General features: G+C 37.7%; 2 protein-coding genes across 7 annotated transcripts in view; both read left to right on the top strand.

Annotated features, from left to right (window-relative positions):
- Positions 1-1,715, top strand: part of LOC143853584 (D-amino-acid transaminase, chloroplastic-like) — a 33,207-nt gene extending 31,492 nt beyond the window's left edge. For 4 of the 5 annotated variants that reach the window (XM_077363382.1, XM_077363381.1, XM_077363383.1 and 1 more), the window contains exon 4: positions 1,300-1,715. In XM_077363382.1, the coding sequence (XP_077219497.1) occupies positions 1,300-1,406 (107 nt within the window). In that variant the 3' untranslated portion in view covers positions 1,407-1,715. Of the gene's footprint in view, positions 1-823; positions 847-1,299 lie in introns of all 5 variants that reach the window. The other variant, XM_077363384.1, reaches the window with a different exon arrangement.
- Positions 1,716-9,178: 7,463 nt separating this feature from the next.
- The window catches only part of LOC143853541 (TOM1-like protein 9), a 31,676-nt gene continuing 21,420 nt past the window's right edge, over positions 9,179-19,434 (top strand). Inside the window, exon 1 of one of the 2 annotated variants that reach the window (XM_077363352.1) lies at positions 9,179-9,537. In XM_077363352.1, the coding sequence (XP_077219467.1) occupies positions 9,437-9,537 (101 nt within the window). In that variant the 5' untranslated portion in view covers positions 9,179-9,436. The remainder of the gene's footprint in view (positions 9,538-19,434) is intronic. The other variant, XM_077363359.1, reaches the window with a different exon arrangement.

The raw sequence follows: 19,434 nt of genomic DNA, 5'->3' as shown, positions 1-19,434 counted from the left end.
TGAGTTCCATGGTTTCAAAAATTCAACATGCCTCCTGCAATATGAACTCTATCCATAGCGTGCTGATCATTGTATATAGACCAACAAATCAGTAGACCCAATGACTTGGATCATCAGCTGAGCCCTGACAAGAAGTTTCAAATGCAAGACTTCAAAATGATGGCACAAAGTACTGCTACCTACATCAACTGAGTCTATTGGCTTGAAGTTTTTGAATATAGCATTAATACATTGAATTTTTTCTTAATTTGTTGATGTGAATTAGCTCGTCCAGGGTAGCTCAGACAGTTGTTTTGGGAATGGGAACTACAAAAGGTGCCACAGATCTTTCGAAAATGGCCTAAATACATTTGATTTATAGATTGTTGCATGTAAATGTCCCAACTTTGAAGATTATTACATAATTTTGTCTACCACCAAAGATATTTCTGAAATATACAAATGTTTTTTTCAAAATAGCCTAAATACATTTGATTTATAGATTGATTATTAGATAATTTTTTTACCACTAAAGATATTCCTTCAGTGAGTTTCATTAGGTGGATTGATTTTGAGCTTTCTAATAAAGCTACCAAGAACCCTTCATGCTTAGAAAATATTTTTGCATTGACCTAACAGTTCTATCTATGAATAACCTTTCTCTATGTGTTGCTTTGCTCAAAGCATCCTTGATTGTTTTAAACCAAACTAATTGGTAATCTTTCATAATTTCCTTTAGGGCCCGTTTGGATACTTCAGGCATTTGTATTTGAGTCTTGGATACAAAATACATCAATCATCTCTGTGATCATGTTTTAAGAGGGAGAGAAAGAGAGGGAGGGAGGGAAGGAGGGATGTCTCGCTGCCGCCGGAGCAACGTCGAGGAGCAGCGACGGGGAAGGAAGTTGCCACAAACATTGATTTCCAAATAACGTCTCGCAGAACAGATTTGAAAATCGGAATTTTTTGCACTTGTGTCGCTGATTTAAAAATCTAAGGATCTGATCCAGTTCAAAATATAAACTAAATCCAAATCTAAATCTTGTGGGTATCCAAACGTGGCCTTAAAGAAATACAAGTTTGTTAATTTTATCTCTGGGTCGTCTCGTCTTCCCCCTTAAAAAGCATCATGTTGCAGACACTACAAAATGCCAAAATCAGTTACAGATTGCTGTGTGAACTTAATCTCATGCCTTTGTACAAAAGCAGTGGTTTAGCTAATCTGCCTATTAGTTTTGTAGCTAATCTGCCCTTAAAAAGCTTGTAGTAATCTTTGAAGAGTTTCTTTGATAATTTTCTATCTTTGCTTCTTTTGCTCAGGATCTTTTAGATCTCATTTTAGAGGACATGAAATCTGGTCCCGCGAAAGTCAGGGTACCAGTTCCTTATTGAACCTTCTTGCTTGCTTTCTTTCTCTTTCTTGCTAGCTTTCTCTAGCATGGGAGGATTGAGACTTGAACCAGAAGCCTATGCTTGCATATTATTGCTCAATAACTGAGTATCTCAGCCTTCACATTCCCACAAAGCCTTCTGATAATGAGTCAACTGCCTTTGTAATGAAAATATGTCATCATTCTCAAAGTATTGGTAGGTTTGGCTTTCATTTTCTATGTTTAAATTGTAATAAGCATTTGATGCAATGTCAAACTTTATTTGCTATTATGTTATTGAAACTAGAAAAACAGCAAATACTTCACACTGAAGATAGATGAATCTATAAGTTCTGAGTTATCACATATTTATTCTTGTATGACATGTTTAGTAACCATGAAAAAACATACATGAAATTTTTCCTCACCCACGGAGAAAGGGGCAGAGAGCGAGGGAGAGTGTTGAGCAAGAGATGGGACAGGTAAAAAAATTAGAACAAGGTGAGTTCGCCTCATTATCAAAATACGGTAGTGTGATATCTGTAGAAGATTTTGTACGAGAGAAAGTAGAATCTAGGCTGATTTCTACTTCCTTTGTGTGGATCAGTTGGCATATATGTTCACTAAAGCACTAATGAGAAATCAACATTAGTGTCTTACATTTAAGTTTGGCATGATTTGAAGGGATTGGGCCTTAGAGCCCACATCGCCCACATCTATATATTGTGCATGGTTTGAAATTTCGGTTTCGGCTAAAATTTTGGACTTATCCAAAACCGAAATTTCAGCCGAAATCCCGAAATTTCAGGTGGAATTTTGTACACGTACTAAATCTTGGATTTTTTGGATGAAATTTCGATCGAAAATTCATTCGAGTATAGACATTAAGTTATATTATTGTATTATGTAAGGGTAATCCTATCATTTATTTGTAATTCACTTATTTTTTTAAAATGGTAATAATTCACTCAAGTATAGACATTAAGTTATATGATTTATAGAGAAATTATATGGTACCCGACCTTGAAGTCCAGGGCAGGGGGTACAACAGAATTGCCCCTTGATATTTGACCCAACAACAGCCCACTTTTTAAGAGGCTGCTGTTGGGTCAAATATCTAGGGTGGTGCCCCTGCACTGGACTTCACACTCGGGCACCATATAAAATCTCATGATTTATATATATGTGGCTATCTGCATGGGATTTGGTTTCCCCCACATTATAAGTAGGGAAATGTTATCAGCAGTACTGTATTTTGATGATGGCACTCTTCACTTTAGTAAAAGTGCGGTATGGTCCGCACCATAAGATGATCCAAACCGTCCATAATCCGGGCAAAAAATCGTCTCCCTAAATAAAATGGTGGTAGGTTGCGAATAACTTAAGCCTACGAACTTTCTTTCTTCCTTTATATTATTCTCCATCGTTTCTTCTTCAGTAATAAAAGTAGAGAAATGCTAAACTCAAGGCCGCCCTTGAGTTTAGCATAGGCCTTCACGCCATCCATTCGTAGAGTACTGTGTTCTCAACAGGATATTAAAAAGTGGTTTAAAGGCAAATAAGGATCGGGAAGAGAGGTTTTATCCATGCACGTACGACTAAGCTTCATGGCATTATCTTCCAAGTCATGTCCACTACTATCTTTTCGATTTTACTTGGGTCTTTTAACTTGCTTTCATAGGAGGACCAACATGTTTTTGCATTTCCAGAAAATGCAAAAAATTGACTTGGTCTCATAGCTAAGATTGAGAAAGAGAGTAGACCCAGTCATTAAGGTTTTTGCTAGCTTTGAAAGGTGGCTCTAGGCCCATGTATGTCAAACCCATGTATGTCAAAGGCAACCCAAAGCCTACGCCAATAAAAACTGTTCCAGTTAGAATTGATGATTCTAGAACCTTGATAGATAAATTAAGTATCATATTTTATCTTTAAGGAAGTCTAAACTGAAGGGAGCCCTTGCAAAAAAGAGGTGAAAGGGCTCCCCCATTGGCTGCACATCACCATCATGTTTGACGTTTCAGCAGTTATTAATGCATGATGGTGATGTATCACCATCATTTTTTTTGCAAGGGCTCCATTCAGTCTAGAATTCCTCTTTATCTTTAAGAGTCCACCCTAAAAAATTATACTATTAATTTTCTAGACAATGGTGGGGCCAAGGGTCATAGTAGTTGATTATTACGATCATATTTTTGGTAGTGAATCCTTAATTATGATCCCTAGTTTTACCTAATAAGAACTTAGGCCCCATTTGCATTGCAAGAAAAACATTTCTCGCAGAATTTTTTTCTTAAGATCTGTTCCCCCTTTCATGATACAAGAAAGAAATATATGATTATGGCTTATTTAGGCCAATATCATAATAATTCGAAGGTCACGTGAACCATAGTGATTCAAGCTATTTTTTTCATGTGTAATCAATCAATGGATCAAGAAACAAGAAATTCTAGAAAAGTTTTTCCTTTCCAAGCCTCTTTCAAAAAATCATTTAATCCAAGCATGGTCTTGGTCATAAAGCACATATAATACCTCTATTGTTACCATATAAAAAACTTAGTCATAAAAGCATATATTTTTTTCACTAGCATTCGTTTAAAATGGCTAACCTTTCTATGCATAAGATGTCATTACAGAGCTATACGAGGGTCGGTGGATAAACTAAAAAACAATTGCACAGGTTAAAAGAGGCGATTATTTGGAAGCTAACTAAGAAACTAACGTCGTAAGTTGATTAGTTTACTAAGCATATCATTGAATAAGGGTAAGCCGGTTTTGTTTCTTTGACCCACATATATTTCCATGCCAAAAAAAATATTGCATGAACTTATAAAAATCCCAATGACAATTCTACTTAATTGCGTTGGAATATAATGAAAGCTTAAAAATTACATAGAATATAACCTTTTTAGAACAAGCTAAACAGTTGAAAACAAAAGCTTGAAATTTATCTCACCTACTCAATTAAGGTTTTGGATCCTTTCGGCATGATTAAGATCAAATCCTTCCTAGATTTATGAAATAAATATGAGGCGAAAGCAAGAAAAAAAGACCTTTCTAGATATTTTGAGGGATCTTTAGATATTCTTAAAACATGATGTAACGTATGCATACTAGGGCTGCACACGGTTTGGTCCGGTTCGGTTTAGGGAGTTTTTTTTAACCGAAGCAATCACGTCGGTTTGGAGAAAATCCAAACCGTAACCAAACCGATCGGGAGTAGAACCGAACCAAACCGAACCGATTTTGACCGGTTTGGTTCGGTTTGGTTCAACGTTTATCCGGTACAAATCCAAATCAAGTAGTTAAATACGTTTATCTATATAAAAAAAAAGGGTTTATCTATCCAAATCAACCATCAACGGTGTGCAACGAGACCGGCAAGCTCGCTCTCTCTCTCTCTCTCTCTCTCTCTCTCTCTCTCTCTCTCTCTCTCTCTCTCTCTCTCCAAAAAATGAAGAGACCCCTCCCTCTCTAACCCTAATCGAGGGCCTTATAAAGGGGATGATATATTCGCACCCACCTCTTTTGCTTCTCTTGGACAGCACCTCTAAGTATTCGGGACTATTCTTTTTACACTTCTAAGGGGTGGTCTAAGGGGAAGGGGTGAATGTATTCTTTACTTTTGAATACAGGGAATTGATATAGGCACACCTCCATTGTTTAAATCACCCATCTTCTCTTTGCAAATGAAATAGCTCACCTTAGATTTGATAATGACACAAAATCAGTTCGTCTTTTCCTCCATTTCTCGGTTCGGTTCGGTTAATTTTCGGTTTAAAACTCTAAAACCGTGAACCGAACCGATCCCATTGATTCGGTAAAATTCTAAACCGTGACCAAACCAATGCCGAGAAAAACCGAATCAAACCAAACCGAAAGGCCCGGTTCGGTTCGGTTTATCGGTTTGGCCGGTTTATTGTGCAGCCCTATGCGTAACCGTCACTATTTCTAGATATTTTAAGGGATTTTTTTTTTTGTTATAGACTTAATACTTTGGAGACTGATTTTGTTCATTGCCAATGAGCGTATTTCTTCTTGTAGTGAAATATTTAGAATAACCCTTTGTCCTAAAAGTCTTGAGAAACTCTAGATCACAGCTCTAAAATAAGGACTTATATATGGCAAAAACCAATTAGTTTACAGATTAGGCATGAGTAATGTATACACCATAAGACCATGTATATCTATGCGACTGTTTTATTTCTAATAAAACAACGTGATTAAGAATTGACATTCATAAAAAAGGCAATATATTAAAACAATGACACCATGTACGTTCTATTTGATGTGTTAGATTTCAAACTTGAAAAAGCTCTCGCTTTCATGATTTACAACACTTAAATCAATATGGTTTGTAGTAAGATGATACGGAGGTTGTTCTCTATGGCGATAGCAAGCTGGGGTTTATTTTATCCTTGGATAGGCTTCTTATCGTCCTAACTTTCACGTTGAGAAGAACCCTCCTGGCAGGGTTTAACAAAACAAGTAGACTAGCCAAACCCATGGGTTTATTTAGGCTAAATTTATCTAAGTAAAGTTGAAACTCCTAAGAATGAGCTTACCGGCTACCATCTTTTTAGCATTTACCATCAACATGATCTTGACGTTCTTTAATTGGGCCTACCATGGAGATTTCACATCTAAAACATTACTGCGATCAGATCGAACAATCTTAATTAACCATGTGATCTAAGAACATACCTCATCGAATATCAATTTTCAGGGGGCTTAGTCATGGGAGATTTTGAATCCCAGTGGACTTTGCAGACTATGGGTCACGTTGAGGAAGTCCGGTGGACCGTGGGTGACTCTGGGAATGTCTAAGACTCTTCTAGAACTTTACAGTAACATGGTCTTTGAAGTTCCGCATTAGTTGTAAAAAAAAAAAGAGAGACTGTAAAGTCTTACAAATGTTTTGGGAATTGCTAGTGTCCATCGCAAAAGGCATTTCGCGGCTGGTCTGTTGCAGTTTTTGTCTCCATTCACGAGGTGGCTGGTCTGACCTGAACAGACCGGCCACGAAATGCCTTTTGTGATAGACCCTAGCAAATCCCTCTAATGTTTTATATTCCAATATTTACTATTATCCCAAGAAGTTTCTGGGCTCAGTTGTTGGTCTAAATTAATAAACAAATATTGTTGGCCTATCTATGGTGGGGACAAAATGAATAGATTGTATCATGAAATTAGGTGGGCCATACTATACTTGCCTATTTTAGTCATTTTCCATGAGATAATAATATTTTAGTTATTTTCTATGAGATGGGGGATTCCGGTAATTTTTGAGAAATAAAGGTATTTTGGTTATCTTCTTTGGCATTTAGGGTATTTCAGGATTTATTATTCTCTAGAATGTTATTCTATTTTTTCATTTTTCTATGAGATAATATAGTTTGATCATTTTTATGAGATAAAAGAATTTTCTAGGATTTTTTCTATTTTATCATTTTTATTTGGTCATTTTTCATGAGATAAGTGTATTTTGATCATTTTCCATGACATAAGAGCATTTTAGACTTTTCCTATATTAGGATTTTTTTTCTTTTTCTCGATTTTCTATTAGATAAGTATATTTTGGACATTTTCTATGAGATAATGGCATTTTGGTTATTTTCCATAATGTAGGGGTTTTTGAAGATTTTTTCTTTTTTATTTTTTTAGAATTTTTTTTCTTTAGTTTTCACAGTTTCAATGAGATAACGGTATTTTGATCATTTTCCATGGCATAAGACTATTTTAAGTTTGTTTTCTGTTCTTAGAAAATTTCTAAATTTTCCAAAATTTTATCATTTTTCTATGCAACAAAGGTATTTTGGTCATTTTCCATGTTAGGCATTTTATAATTTTATTCTTTATAATTTTCCATTTTTCATGAGATAAGGATATATGTTCATTTTTTATAAGGGGGGAAACTGTTGTTGATTAGAATTTTGAAGTTCTGCCTGTTTGTGAAGGGTTTTTCAGGTGAGCGTTATAACAAGAGAATGGTATTTTGGTGGAATCTCAAGTCTAAAAGCGCCCCCCGCCCCGCCCTGCACACACACACACACACACCAAAAGTCTAACATGACTAACCCCCCTTAAATGTATTATGCTTTTTAACTAATGAGGAAGTCTAAATTGAAGGGAGCCCTTGCAAAAAAGAGGTGAAAGGTTGCAAGGGCTCCCTTCAGTCTAGAATTCCTCTTAACTAATATATGAGGACACCATTCGAAAATTTAGGATTATTTGATTAGAAGGATCTTATAAGGCTATATAGTATCTCCATGGGACCATGACGACCCCGGTGGATGAACAGTCTGATCATTTTTTTTTTTGGTGAGTAAGCTGGGGTTAGGCAAGACCCCGACCAGAATATATTAGAAATCAAGAAGATAGTACATAAGGAGCGAAGAGTGAAGAAGCCGAGAGGAAAAGAAAAAGATTACATTCTAGCATAACCCGTGCCGACATTGTCTTTGAGAATAGAGTCTTAAAGCTCTGGAGTGCTCTCACTCATACACAAGTCCTCTCCTTTTGCTGAGAAGTCTCTTTTTGAAAGAATATCAGCAACATAATTACCTTCCCTCGACACATGGGTGATTTTCCAGCCCATGTGTGGAGGGAAGGTAATTCTGTTGCTGATATTATTTCAAAAAGAGACTTTCCGCAAAAGGAGAGGACTTGTGTCCGGAGCTTCAAAAAGAGACTTCTCGGCAAAAGGAACGGTCTGATCATGCTAGCATTGTAAATGTATAATCACGAGCTGTGTCTAATGGAAAACTCTTCTATCAAGTCCATCTCATCTATCTATAACACATAGCTATCCATCTCATCTCATCTATCTGTAGCTATGTTATTTTCCCTGGCAATCGTTTTCTTTCCAAGATTTTTTTTGGAGAATGTCTTTTTTAAGAAAATCGATTTTCCACATGCTGTTTATAGTTTACACAATTACACCTTATGTATGGCATGGTTGGTTGCGTGAGGTCAGTAATTTTATGCACGGGTGGGGCCCACTATTTTCCTTTCCACTTCGAGTTTTGATATGGGAGGGCCCACCATCTCTACCTAAACGCATGCATGCTGTGGGGCCCACCTACCAACTTCACTGAAACCTATAAAGGCTTCACTCAAACCCATGCTTCAGATGGGGCCCACCATTTTACCTCATGTTTTGATGGAGTAGGTACCAAGATCTCCACCAAAGCACATGCGTAGAGTGGGGCCCATTATTTTACATGGAAGTAGGGCCAATTATTTTACACAGAGGCCGATGATACTAGTATTAATTAATAAAAAGGAATGAGTGGGCCCCACCTTTGATTAACCCGGACCGTACATTTTATACTCTCCCACAGCCTTTTATCTCCACTGACTTGTCCTTTTTGTCGTCGAACATGAACCGTTGGATGTTAAGCATGGATGATTGCCAAAATTTTTGAGCCATAAATAGATTTAAAAAAGGTCCCATCAAGTGAACGGTTCAGATCAATCAAAGGTGGGACCCACATTCTATATTGGACTAGTACAGCTAATGCCTTTTACTATTAATAAATCATTTTCCTAGATAAGTAGAGTGAAAGTCAAATGAGAGAGAGAGAAGAGAGAGGAGAGAGGCAATCTCAAAAGGACACGTGTGGCACGAGTGGGGACACGTGTCTTCATACGGTTGGTAGAAAAGCATTTTTTTAATAGCAACGATAAATTCACACCCTCTGTAGGATAATTCGCGCTCCTGTAGAGGCTGATATGTAGTCTCTTTAGCGCTTTTTGACGTTCAGTCGTGCGAATTATCCTACAGGAGGTGCAAATTTTCCTACAGGGGTTTAAATTTATCCTCACACTTTTTTTAAAACTAAAGTCTAAGAAGAATAGAAACGAGACGATCACAAACGAAATTCTACGACTCTTCAGCGCAAAAAAAGAAAAAAGGAAAAAAAAGGAAAAAAAAGGAAACAAATCAATTAAAAAAAAGAAGAGGAGTTTTTAGAAACTTCATTCCTCTCTCGATCAAGACCCTTTTTCTGCCCTAATTAGGGTTCTCTCTTTTATCCTCTATCCAAAGGAGAAAAAAAATTAGGGTTTTTCTATTCCGATTTGAGGATATGGTGAATTCTTTTGTTGATCGCGCGACTAGTGATATGCTGATCGGTCCTGATTGGGCTATGAACATTGAGATCTGCGATATTCTCAATCATGACCCTGGGTAATTAAATCTTACCTGATTTTTCTCCCCTCCTTTAAATTTTGTTGGTTTTGATTTCAAATTAAGCGATTTTCTGTGTAATTGAAGTGTTTTCAGAATCGTTTTCTGTTATTTTTGATCTGTATGGTTGTATAATTTGGTTATCTTAAGAAGAGTATGTATTTCAATGAAATAGTTATAGTAAAGATTACGATTTTTTTCGAGACAATAATAATAGTTTATTAAAGACGATAATCGAATGCGTAAAAGGGGAAGAGATTGACCTAAAACACATAGCACATATCTATTTACTCCATCTTTCACCAAATACATGCATCTCTTTTGGAGATTTTATGATGTTTGTTTGGGAAGAGATAGAATTATATCTTAATCTGTTTGATTTGTAGAAGATCAGAAAATAATGCGCAAAAGGTGTGCGGATTTCCATGTAGACGAACCCATTTATGCTTCGTTTGGTTGCACAAAAGCTCGGCAGCTGTCGGAATTTGGTTGGGATTTGGCATGGCATTCCATGTTTGGTTGCCAAAACAGCATTGGACTCCCTTGGATTTCTCCCATGTAATAATTACTTGTGTGATGATGTGGATTCCTTGTCCCCTCTAAAATCAAATCCTTCCAAGACTAAAAAATTTTGGTTGAATTTTCTAGGGAATGATGCTCTCTTTTCTCTCTCTTCCCTCTATCCTTATATTGTTAATGACACCCCTACTTATTCTCATACTTTCCGAGGATATGCTTCACTATTCTCCAGGGTAATTCTAGACAAATCAAAATGCTTGTCTCCTCCTGTTTGACTCCCTTTGACTTCATACTCCGCTTCTTCCGAGCCATCCCGAGCAACCAAACGGAGCATTAGTGTCAGGATTAGACTTAGTCAATTTGAGCCGGGTAGACTCTTTCACCTTCTTCATGAAAATTTTCTAAAGGATTCATAAGCCGACCCCAACCACTATGGGACAAAGGCTTAGTTGACTTGAGTTGAGTATCTGAAAGGTGTGCAGATTTGTAGCTTACTCAAGAGACCAACTTCATGAGAGTGGTGAGTGCAGCTTGTTACGAAATTTTAGGTACCTAACCATTACGCCAAAAGCTCCGGAGCTGATGGAACGTGTTAGGCTAGGCCCTTTAAACCTTTCCTATACCAAGCTGGCTCCCACCTAGGCCCATACCTAGGCAGCCCCCCACACCCCCATCTCACGATTGTAAAATTACGGCTATGGTTGGATTTCTCGTAATGTGGGTTTTTCATTTCTTTCATCTGTCTTGCAATGGGTTCTCATTCTATATGTATAGAATGGAATTCCCCGATGTTTGCATCGTGATTGTTTCCCAAATCATCGGGGCCTTCTTTCTGTTAGGGTTGAATCGATTAGGCAACGGATTTGTGTTTTTTCCAGTTTCCTTTTATTATGAAAGGGCGATGTGAGTCATGATTACATAATTCCTCTGCCTCCCACTTGGCCATGCAAGACAAATGCATCTCATAAGGCCTCATACTAGATTTTGGAATTTTCCTTTATGACTTGCATGTTACAAAGTTTTATTCTCACTGTTAGATTTTCCCTTGGTGACCAAATGCAATAACTTAGCCAAGCCAGCTGAATGCATCTAGAAGTCATAAGCCTTTATATCGACTTATGGATTTCTCCTTTGTACTTTTATGTAATAAGGTTTCGCTCCACTCTTAGAATTTTCCCTTTGTGACTTAGATATGTAATCCCATTGTGCTCTCATGTTTACAGAAGATCTCGGCAGATGTACGATTTGTTAAACTGTCTGATCATAACACTTGAGGGTAGATAACAATTTGGCACATCTTACTTATTTCGAATTTAGTAATATTGTTATCAATGTGTTCACCCATGGGAGCTGTTTTGAAAATATGTGAATTGTCCTCTTTGGTATATCAAGCTTCAAATCCTCTATGATGCGTTTTATCCCATCAACATGAGTGGCTTCCACACTAAAACGGATGTATTTTGGTTGTTGTGTATATCGTGCAATAAAACCCTGTTTCTTACTTAACCAAGAAATTGCACCTCCTCAAAAAGGAAAAATATGTCCTAAATTGGACCACCATCAACAAGATCTACCACAAAGTTCTCCCCTTATACACTGGAAGAATGGGTAAATCTAGGTGGGATACCGTGGTCGAAAGAATGGAATGGAACTTATTGGCGTGGAAGAAAAGGTTTTTATCCTTGGGGGGGGGGGTGGAGGGGGTGGTTACTCTGATAAAAGATGCTCTCTCTAACGCCCCTGTCTACTTCATTTCACTGGTCAGATGCCCGTGTAAGTGTTATAGAGCATATTGGGTGCCTTCCAATTCCGAGGGGCTTTTCTATGGACTGACAGTGAGAATAAGATGAAGTACCCCTTAGTCAACTGAAAAGAGTTTTGCAAGTCTTAAGAAGCAAGGGGTTTGGGGGGAACAAAGTTGTTGGAGATGAATTTGGGGCTTCTGGGCAGATGGTTGTGGAGACTGGAGATATTGGCGTGAATTTGAGGCTCTTCGAAACAAATCATAAGAAAAAAAGTATCGGGTGACTTTTGGAGCTTCTAGAAGGGTGGAGTAGGGGGCCTGCTGACCAATTTGTGGGTTGTATGAGTCCTTTCTCTTGTATATTAGATATATAGTTAGTGTGGGTGATAAAGTTAGGTTTTGCGAGTATTCGTGGTGTGGTAGGGCCCCTTTGAACTGGTCCCCTTAGACGTTGTTTAGGGTAGTAAGAAATAAGAAGGCTTTGGTATGACTATCATGATTGGAGGCGTGGTAGAGTGGTTTAGTTTCCTATCTGTTACAGGAATTTTAAGGAGTCCGAGTTTCAGGGCTCTTTAAGGGTGTTTTCTCTCTCTTTTTTTTATGACATAGGGTATCCCCACTCCAATTTTTTGGGTGGAACTATTCCCTATGGGTGCGCGCAATCACCCATAAACCACGCACATCGGGCAAGCCCGGGGGGATTCGAACTCTCGTCACTGGGGAGCATACCCATGACTTTAAGCGAAAGAGCCACGCCCGTACTGGTTACTGTTTTCTCTTTTAGAGCCTTTATATGTTTGTGGGTCAGATTGAGATATAAGTGTTTGTGTTAACTGATTTTTCCAATTAATTCATTTTACAAGGTTTTTTGATGGAGAATTTTTCGCACCCACTATTAGGATATGATCTTTTCTGCAACCTTCTACAATTGTGGCATTTTGTTGCAGGTTTAGTTGTATGATTTGACTGCAGTTGGAGATTGCTGTTCTACTTTCCCTAATCAAGGTCTCTCACCCAATTAAGTTCTACATTATTGTCTTCATGATGGTTCAAGGGTCTGGGCACCCCTTGGAGACCATATGTATGAGTGTGTAGACTAGTGTTATTCTTTTTCAATTTTCTCATTTGTTTTAGATCCCTTGGAGACCTTATAGTTGAGTACGTAGGCCTTTGGATGCTCCAGTGAGAAGAAGTGACTCGTGCCAAGTTGATGGAGTAAAAAGAGGTAGGGGCAGACCGAAAACAACTTGGGTAGAAACAGTGAGGAAAGACTTGATGGCTAGGAACATAACAGAGAACATGACCTTAGATAGGAGAGAATGGAAGAAAATGATCCATGTAGACGAACCCAACTAGTGTCACAACTAGACTTAATCAATTTGATCCGGGTCGATCCTTTCACCTTCTTCATGTAATTTTTCTAAAGATTCATTAGCCGACCCCAACTAGTTTGGGACAAAGGCTTAGTTGAGTTGAGTTGAGTTGTAGATCCCTTTGTTCCCTACATAGGTTGTAAGGATTATGGCATCCTAACATAGCATTTCTAAGTTTTTTAGTTGCATTCATATCTATTGACTTGTACATGTTTATGTGTCTGGATGTGGCTTATAATTAAATACTAAATGTCCTTTTAGTATGTGTTTGTGTGAGTGCGAGTGTCAAGCATCTTGAAGTCATCATCTGACACTCATTTTCATTTCCACCATCTTGAAGTATGTTTTTTTTCCTAAGTTACATAGGCAAATAAGTTGGTCAAAGAAGAGCGTTGTATGCATTTGGGACCTTTTCTCTGAATTGGCTAAGATCTACCATCAGCTTGATCATTTACAAGAGGTTCAGATTGTGTATGTTCATCGAGAAGCAAGCTCTACAAACAATAACCTAGAAAACCTTTGTAGATACTTTCCATGGGATGAGATGAATACTCGATGCACGCATGGCCCTTGGCTATTCTAGTTGGAGTTAAATCTTAAAAGGGTATTGATTTTTATTGATGTAGGGGACTTAAGTGAGGGATAATTGTGTTTTTTCACCAACTTTATTAAGGTTTTGGTTGGCTCTTCCAAAACATAGATTTGTAGTGGATCTTGTTCGCATCTTGGAGATTTTCCTCCTAGTAAGCAAATCGTGTATTCTCTCTTCCATCTTTGGATAGCATCAATCACCTGGAGTCTATGTCACAAATATCGTTCTCGGGAATTTCTCGGCAAGGGAAAATCTCGGGATATATTATTTTTTTAAAAACAAATCGGGTTTATATTGGGAAAAATGATAAAAATAAAATTATTTAAAAAATATACAAGAATATAAAATTTAAGAAAAAACATAAAATAAAAATATCGTAAAAATATTGGGATAATATCTTGATATTTTCTAATAAAAATGAAAATATCGCCATATTTTTTAAATCTTGAGATTATTTTGGGATTTTGTCGTTTTATCAAAATGTTGCGATAAAAACACGATATTTTGAAAATATCAGAGATATTTGTGACATAGCCTGGAGTGAGTGAGTGAGCGAGGGGTCACAAAAGGGTCTGCGAAATCGAGATCGCGAAATTCGGAGACAAATTACAATAAAATCGTATTCAATGAAAACTAGTACAACTTTCTTGAATCCTCTTATTAATGATTGGTGCATTGAAGACTGGTCTTTCATGGTGTGTTTCTTGTTACTTGATGTTGGAAAAATGTATGAGCTTCACTATGGGCTTCATACTTTATCGGCTGTGAAGATGTGTAACTCTCCTCCGGTGAAGGGCCTTGCGTGTTGTCGTAATCTTCCTACAAGATGTCTCCAAGCACTTGATTGCATTGTTGAAGGGAGAGCTTTTCTTCTCTTTAAGTGTTTTCTCTCTGTATCCTTCCCTTCAGAAAAGAGAGATAAATGCCTTTTATTCTCTTTTCTTATGCAATAACTATCCTAACCACATTGCATAGCGGGCAGAGTGGTTGTGGGTCCAACATTCTCTTTGGGTTTGATTGTAGTGTACTTGAAGTGGCGGCCTTTCGGCTGCCTCTTAATGGACCTCCTGCTTGGGCCCAAGTGAGACCATCTACATTTGACCCATTTTTATGGGTGTTGGGCCCACGTAAAGAGTTAAGGGGCAATTTTGTAATTTAATGGAGAAAAAAAATTTGATGTCGACAAATGCCCCTAAGGATGCGATGGTAGACCGTGTACGTGGTGGGGTTTGCTGTCGCACCCTTGTTTTCCCCGTTGATGGATGAATGGGTGGGAGCGTCACTAATCCCTGGCAATGTGGGTGTATGGGTGATGGTCACCAACCTTGAGTAGTGTGTAGAAGTCTGGCATTCGTGTAGTGATTCATCACCTTGATGAACTAACGTGCAGCTGTGCGCCCGTGTGATCACCTCAGAAGGAAATACCTGAGGCACTAAAATGTAGATGGTCTCACTTGGGCCCAAAGGGGAGGCCCATTAAGAGGCAGCCCAAAGGCCACCACTTCATGTACAACCCACCACCATCAAACCTAAAAAATGGTAGTGGGACTCACATCCATTTTGACCACCATGCAATGTGGTTATGGTAGTTATTGCATAAGAAAGGAGAATAAAATACATTTTCCTCTATTCATGAAAAAAGGAGAAGATGCAAAAAGGATTTAGAAAGAAAACATCTGAGGAGAAGAAAAATTTCTCCCTTCAACCACACAATCAAGTACTTGAAGTTGTCTTCTAGGAAGATCAAGCCAACATAGAAGGCCCTTCAACGAAGGAACGTTACACATCTTCGCCTACGAAAGATTAGCATGTGTGGGGCCATGGCCCACCAAGGGTCTTTGTGACGCTTGACTTTTGAGTTTAGTTAGTCTTTTCTCTAATTTAAATTTTATTGTAGGGAGATAAAATGGTATTATTTTATATTAAAGTGGGGGACCTAAGTGAGGGATAATTGTGTTTTTTCATAGACCCACAAATTTTAGGAGATTTTATTTTGTTTTAAAGATAGAGAGAGCTCTCCTTTTGGTTGTCTCTTACAAAACATAGATTTGTAGTGGAGGAGCTTGTTGGATCTTGGAGATTTTCCTCCTTGTAAGTGAATCTCATATTCTCTCTTCCATCTTTGGATAGCATCAATCACGTGGAGTAAGTGCGTGAGCGAGGGCCTAGCAAAGATTGGCATGCGTGTGGTGCCATGGGCCACCAAAGGGCCTTCTTGAGTTTTGAGTTTAGTTAGTCTTTTCTTTAATTTAAATTTTATTCTAGTTGGAGATAAAAGGGTATTGGTCTATATTAAAGGAGGGGACCTAAGTGAGGGATAATTGTGTTTTTTTCACCAACTTTATACAGGGTTTTATAGGGGGGTCAAGACCCACAAATTTGAGGAGATTTTATTTTGTTTTGAAGAAAGAGAAAGCAACTCTCTTCTTGGTTGTCTCTTCCAAAACATAGATTCTTAGTGATGCTTGGTTGGATCTAGGAGATTTTCCTACTCGTAAGTGAATCTCGTATTCTACCATTCAAAAAAAGAAAAAAAAGTGAATCTCATATTCTCCCTTCCATCTTCTCTAAATATGGATGTGTGTATTTTTGTTAATGTGTATTTATTCTTGCTTAATCTCTGATTATCTATCCTAGTTATATTATTTTGGTAGTTTTTGAATACTGTTTCCTGTTATAATAGTCATGTGATAGGTTATTCACATCTCCGATTGTTTGATCTGTTTCAAAAATTATTCAGGAATACTTTTTATGAATGTAAACTCAGTATCATGGTTTTAAATTTCGACCGAAATTCGAAATTTCGGATTTCGGTGGAGACTGACACCGAAATGACACTTATCCGAAACGGTATTTTATTTCGGCCGAAATTTAATTTCAGAATTTCAGGCGAAATTTTGTTTTTTCCGAAATTTCAACCAAAAAACCTGTTTTTTTTTTTTTTAATATTCGACCGAAATTTCGACCGAAATTACCGAGGCCGAAATTTTGGTAATTTCGGCCGGAATTTAATATTGAATAAAATAGGCTTTTATTTATTGTAATGGATTTCGACCGAAATTTTGAAATTTCGGTCGAAATTTCAAAATTACAGGGGTCCGAAACTGATACCGAAACTGAAATTTTAAACCGTGCTTTGTATCATAATTAAATTGATCTTGATTGTTCAATCATTTGATAACCAGAGTCATTCTTTGACCTGATTTTAGTGTGTAAACCCTTATCGGGATTGCATCAATGCCTTTATGCAGAACCGAGCTTTCTAATTGCTTAACAAAACCTCTTCTCAATGCTAGCATTTTATAACCTTTGGGCTGTTTTGTTGTTTTTAACTTCTTTTATGTAACCGTTTATTTTTTGTAGTACTTCCTGGCTAAATTGGTAGTTTTGGGTACTGTTTCATGTTATAATAGTCATGTGATAGGTTATTCACAACTCAACTCAACTAAGCCTTTGTCCCAAACTAGTTGGGGGCGGCTAATGAATCCTTTAGAAAATTTTCATGAAGAAGGTGAAAGGATCTACCCGGTTCAAATTGACTAAGTCTATTCCTGACTCTAGTTGGGTTCGTCCACATGGATCAGTTTCTTCCATTCTCTCCTATGATAGGTTATTCACATCTCTGATTATTTGACCAGTTTCGAAAAAATTTCGGGACTGATTTTAGTGGAGAATTTATATGATGGGTGGCCGTGAAAACACGTGAAGTCTAAAAAAGTAGGTACGGCCCACTCCATACGGTGATCCAAACCGTTCATCTGAAATACGTTGTGCCCCAAAAATCATTTCCATAGGATGATCCTAATCCTCTGATCTGAACTGATCTGAATATGGAGTGCCCCAAAAATCATTTATGGAATATTCTATAGATCGGAGGGTTAGGATCATCCTATGAAAATGATTTTTGGGACACAACCTATTTACGTTGTGCCCAAACAAATGAACGGTTTGGATCATCATATGGAGTGGGCCGTACCTACTTTTTTAGACTTCATGTGTTTTCACGGCCACCCATCATATAAATTCTCGATTTTAGTGTGTAAACCCTTCTTGGGAGTACATCAATGCCTTTATGCAGAACTGAGCTTTCTAATTACTTAACAAAACCTTTTCTTGACAAAACCTTTTCTGGACAAAACTTTGGGGGGGGGGGGGGGGGGGGGTTTGTCGCGCGGGCTTGTTGGTAACTCTGGGAATGCCTGGGACTACGGGATATTCTGGGAAAGTCCAGGGGATTGGTCACTCTAGGAATCCCTGTGACTCCTCAAACAGGGATTTCAAAGTGATTGAAGATTCCAAGTTTTGGGTCCCACTAAAATGGGTCGAAATATTTCTACTCACATATATCGATTATATGATTTGTGGCCGTGAAAACACATGAAGTCGGGAAAGTATGGTACGACCCACTCCATATGATGATCCAAACCGTCCATCTATTAGACCAGAACTTAAATAGGTTGTGCCACAAAAATCATTTCTATAGGATGATCCTAACCCTCCGATCTGTATATGTATTGCCCTAAAAATCATTTATGGAATCTTCTACAGATCGGAGGGTTAGGATCATCCTATGGAAATGATTTTTGGGGCACAACCTATTTAAGTTCTGGGGACGGTTTGGATCATCATATGGAGTGGGCCGTACCATACTTTCCAGACTTCACTTGTTTTCATGGCCACCCATCATATAAGTCCGATTATTATATGAAACTAGTTGCAAACCCGTGCAATGCACAGAGTAAATCTTACATCAAGTAGATCGGTTGAGTAGATAAGATCAACCAATTAAATCAATCCTACTTATCATGCCAACCACAAACTCTTTATCACTTATCTGGGAGGAGTCTTAATTAATTAAAACTCTTAAATCCAACAATTTTTTAGTAATCCAGTAAAAGCAAATATAAACGTTGAATGGGAGAGAATATAGTGGGGGTGCCACATGTCACACTAGCGCAGGCACTAGGTTTCTCAAGTTCCACCCTTTTCGACGGAATTTGCATCTCGCCTTTTTTGTAAAGCGCCTGGAATTTAGGAGACTCTTTATGTGAAAATCCCTCCCTCCTGACTACCGCTACATTTGAAAGTGGAGGGGAAAAGTCTCTCCGATTAAGGGGGTATTCTCCAAGTCCTACATAGTGCACCGAAGTTGCGCACGGCTAACCCCCCCTTAACAAAACCTTTCTAACAAAACCGAGCATTTTAAAACTTCTGGTCTCTTTTGTTGTTTTCCACTTCTTTTATGTAACCATTTCTTTTTTATATTACTTGCTAAATTGCATATCTCATTTCTGAGAAAAAGCTCGACTAAATTGCATATCTCATTACTGCTCTAACCAAGTTGGACATTATGCCAGATCTGTTGGTGATTTCTCTACATGAGCTTTCTATTCGTTTTTTGAATGATTTTCTATATATTTATTTTATTTTGCTTTTATGCTTAGAATGGTGATCTTTGTCCAATTTTGTTGACTTTTTACTTAAATTAACAAGTAAATCAAAATTCCTAGAGAATAATATAAATCAGGAGACTTGTAAAAACAGTATCAGTTATCAACTTAATTCCAACGAATTGCAGTTGGAAAGCTGTAAACAAAGAAATAATCAATTAGAAATATTCATTCATTTTTCTATGCTGGTACATTACACTTTTAGTTATGTCATCAGGA

Source organism: Tasmannia lanceolata, unplaced genomic scaffold (genome assembly GCF_043159265.1).
Source record: "Tasmannia lanceolata isolate RefF3 unplaced genomic scaffold, GAP_Taslan_0.1 ptg000003l, whole genome shotgun sequence".
Lineage (NCBI taxonomy): Eukaryota > Viridiplantae > Streptophyta > Magnoliopsida > Canellales > Winteraceae > Tasmannia > Tasmannia lanceolata.
Note: the sequence above shows the minus strand (reverse complement) of the source record. Positions and strands in the feature narration are given on the sequence as shown.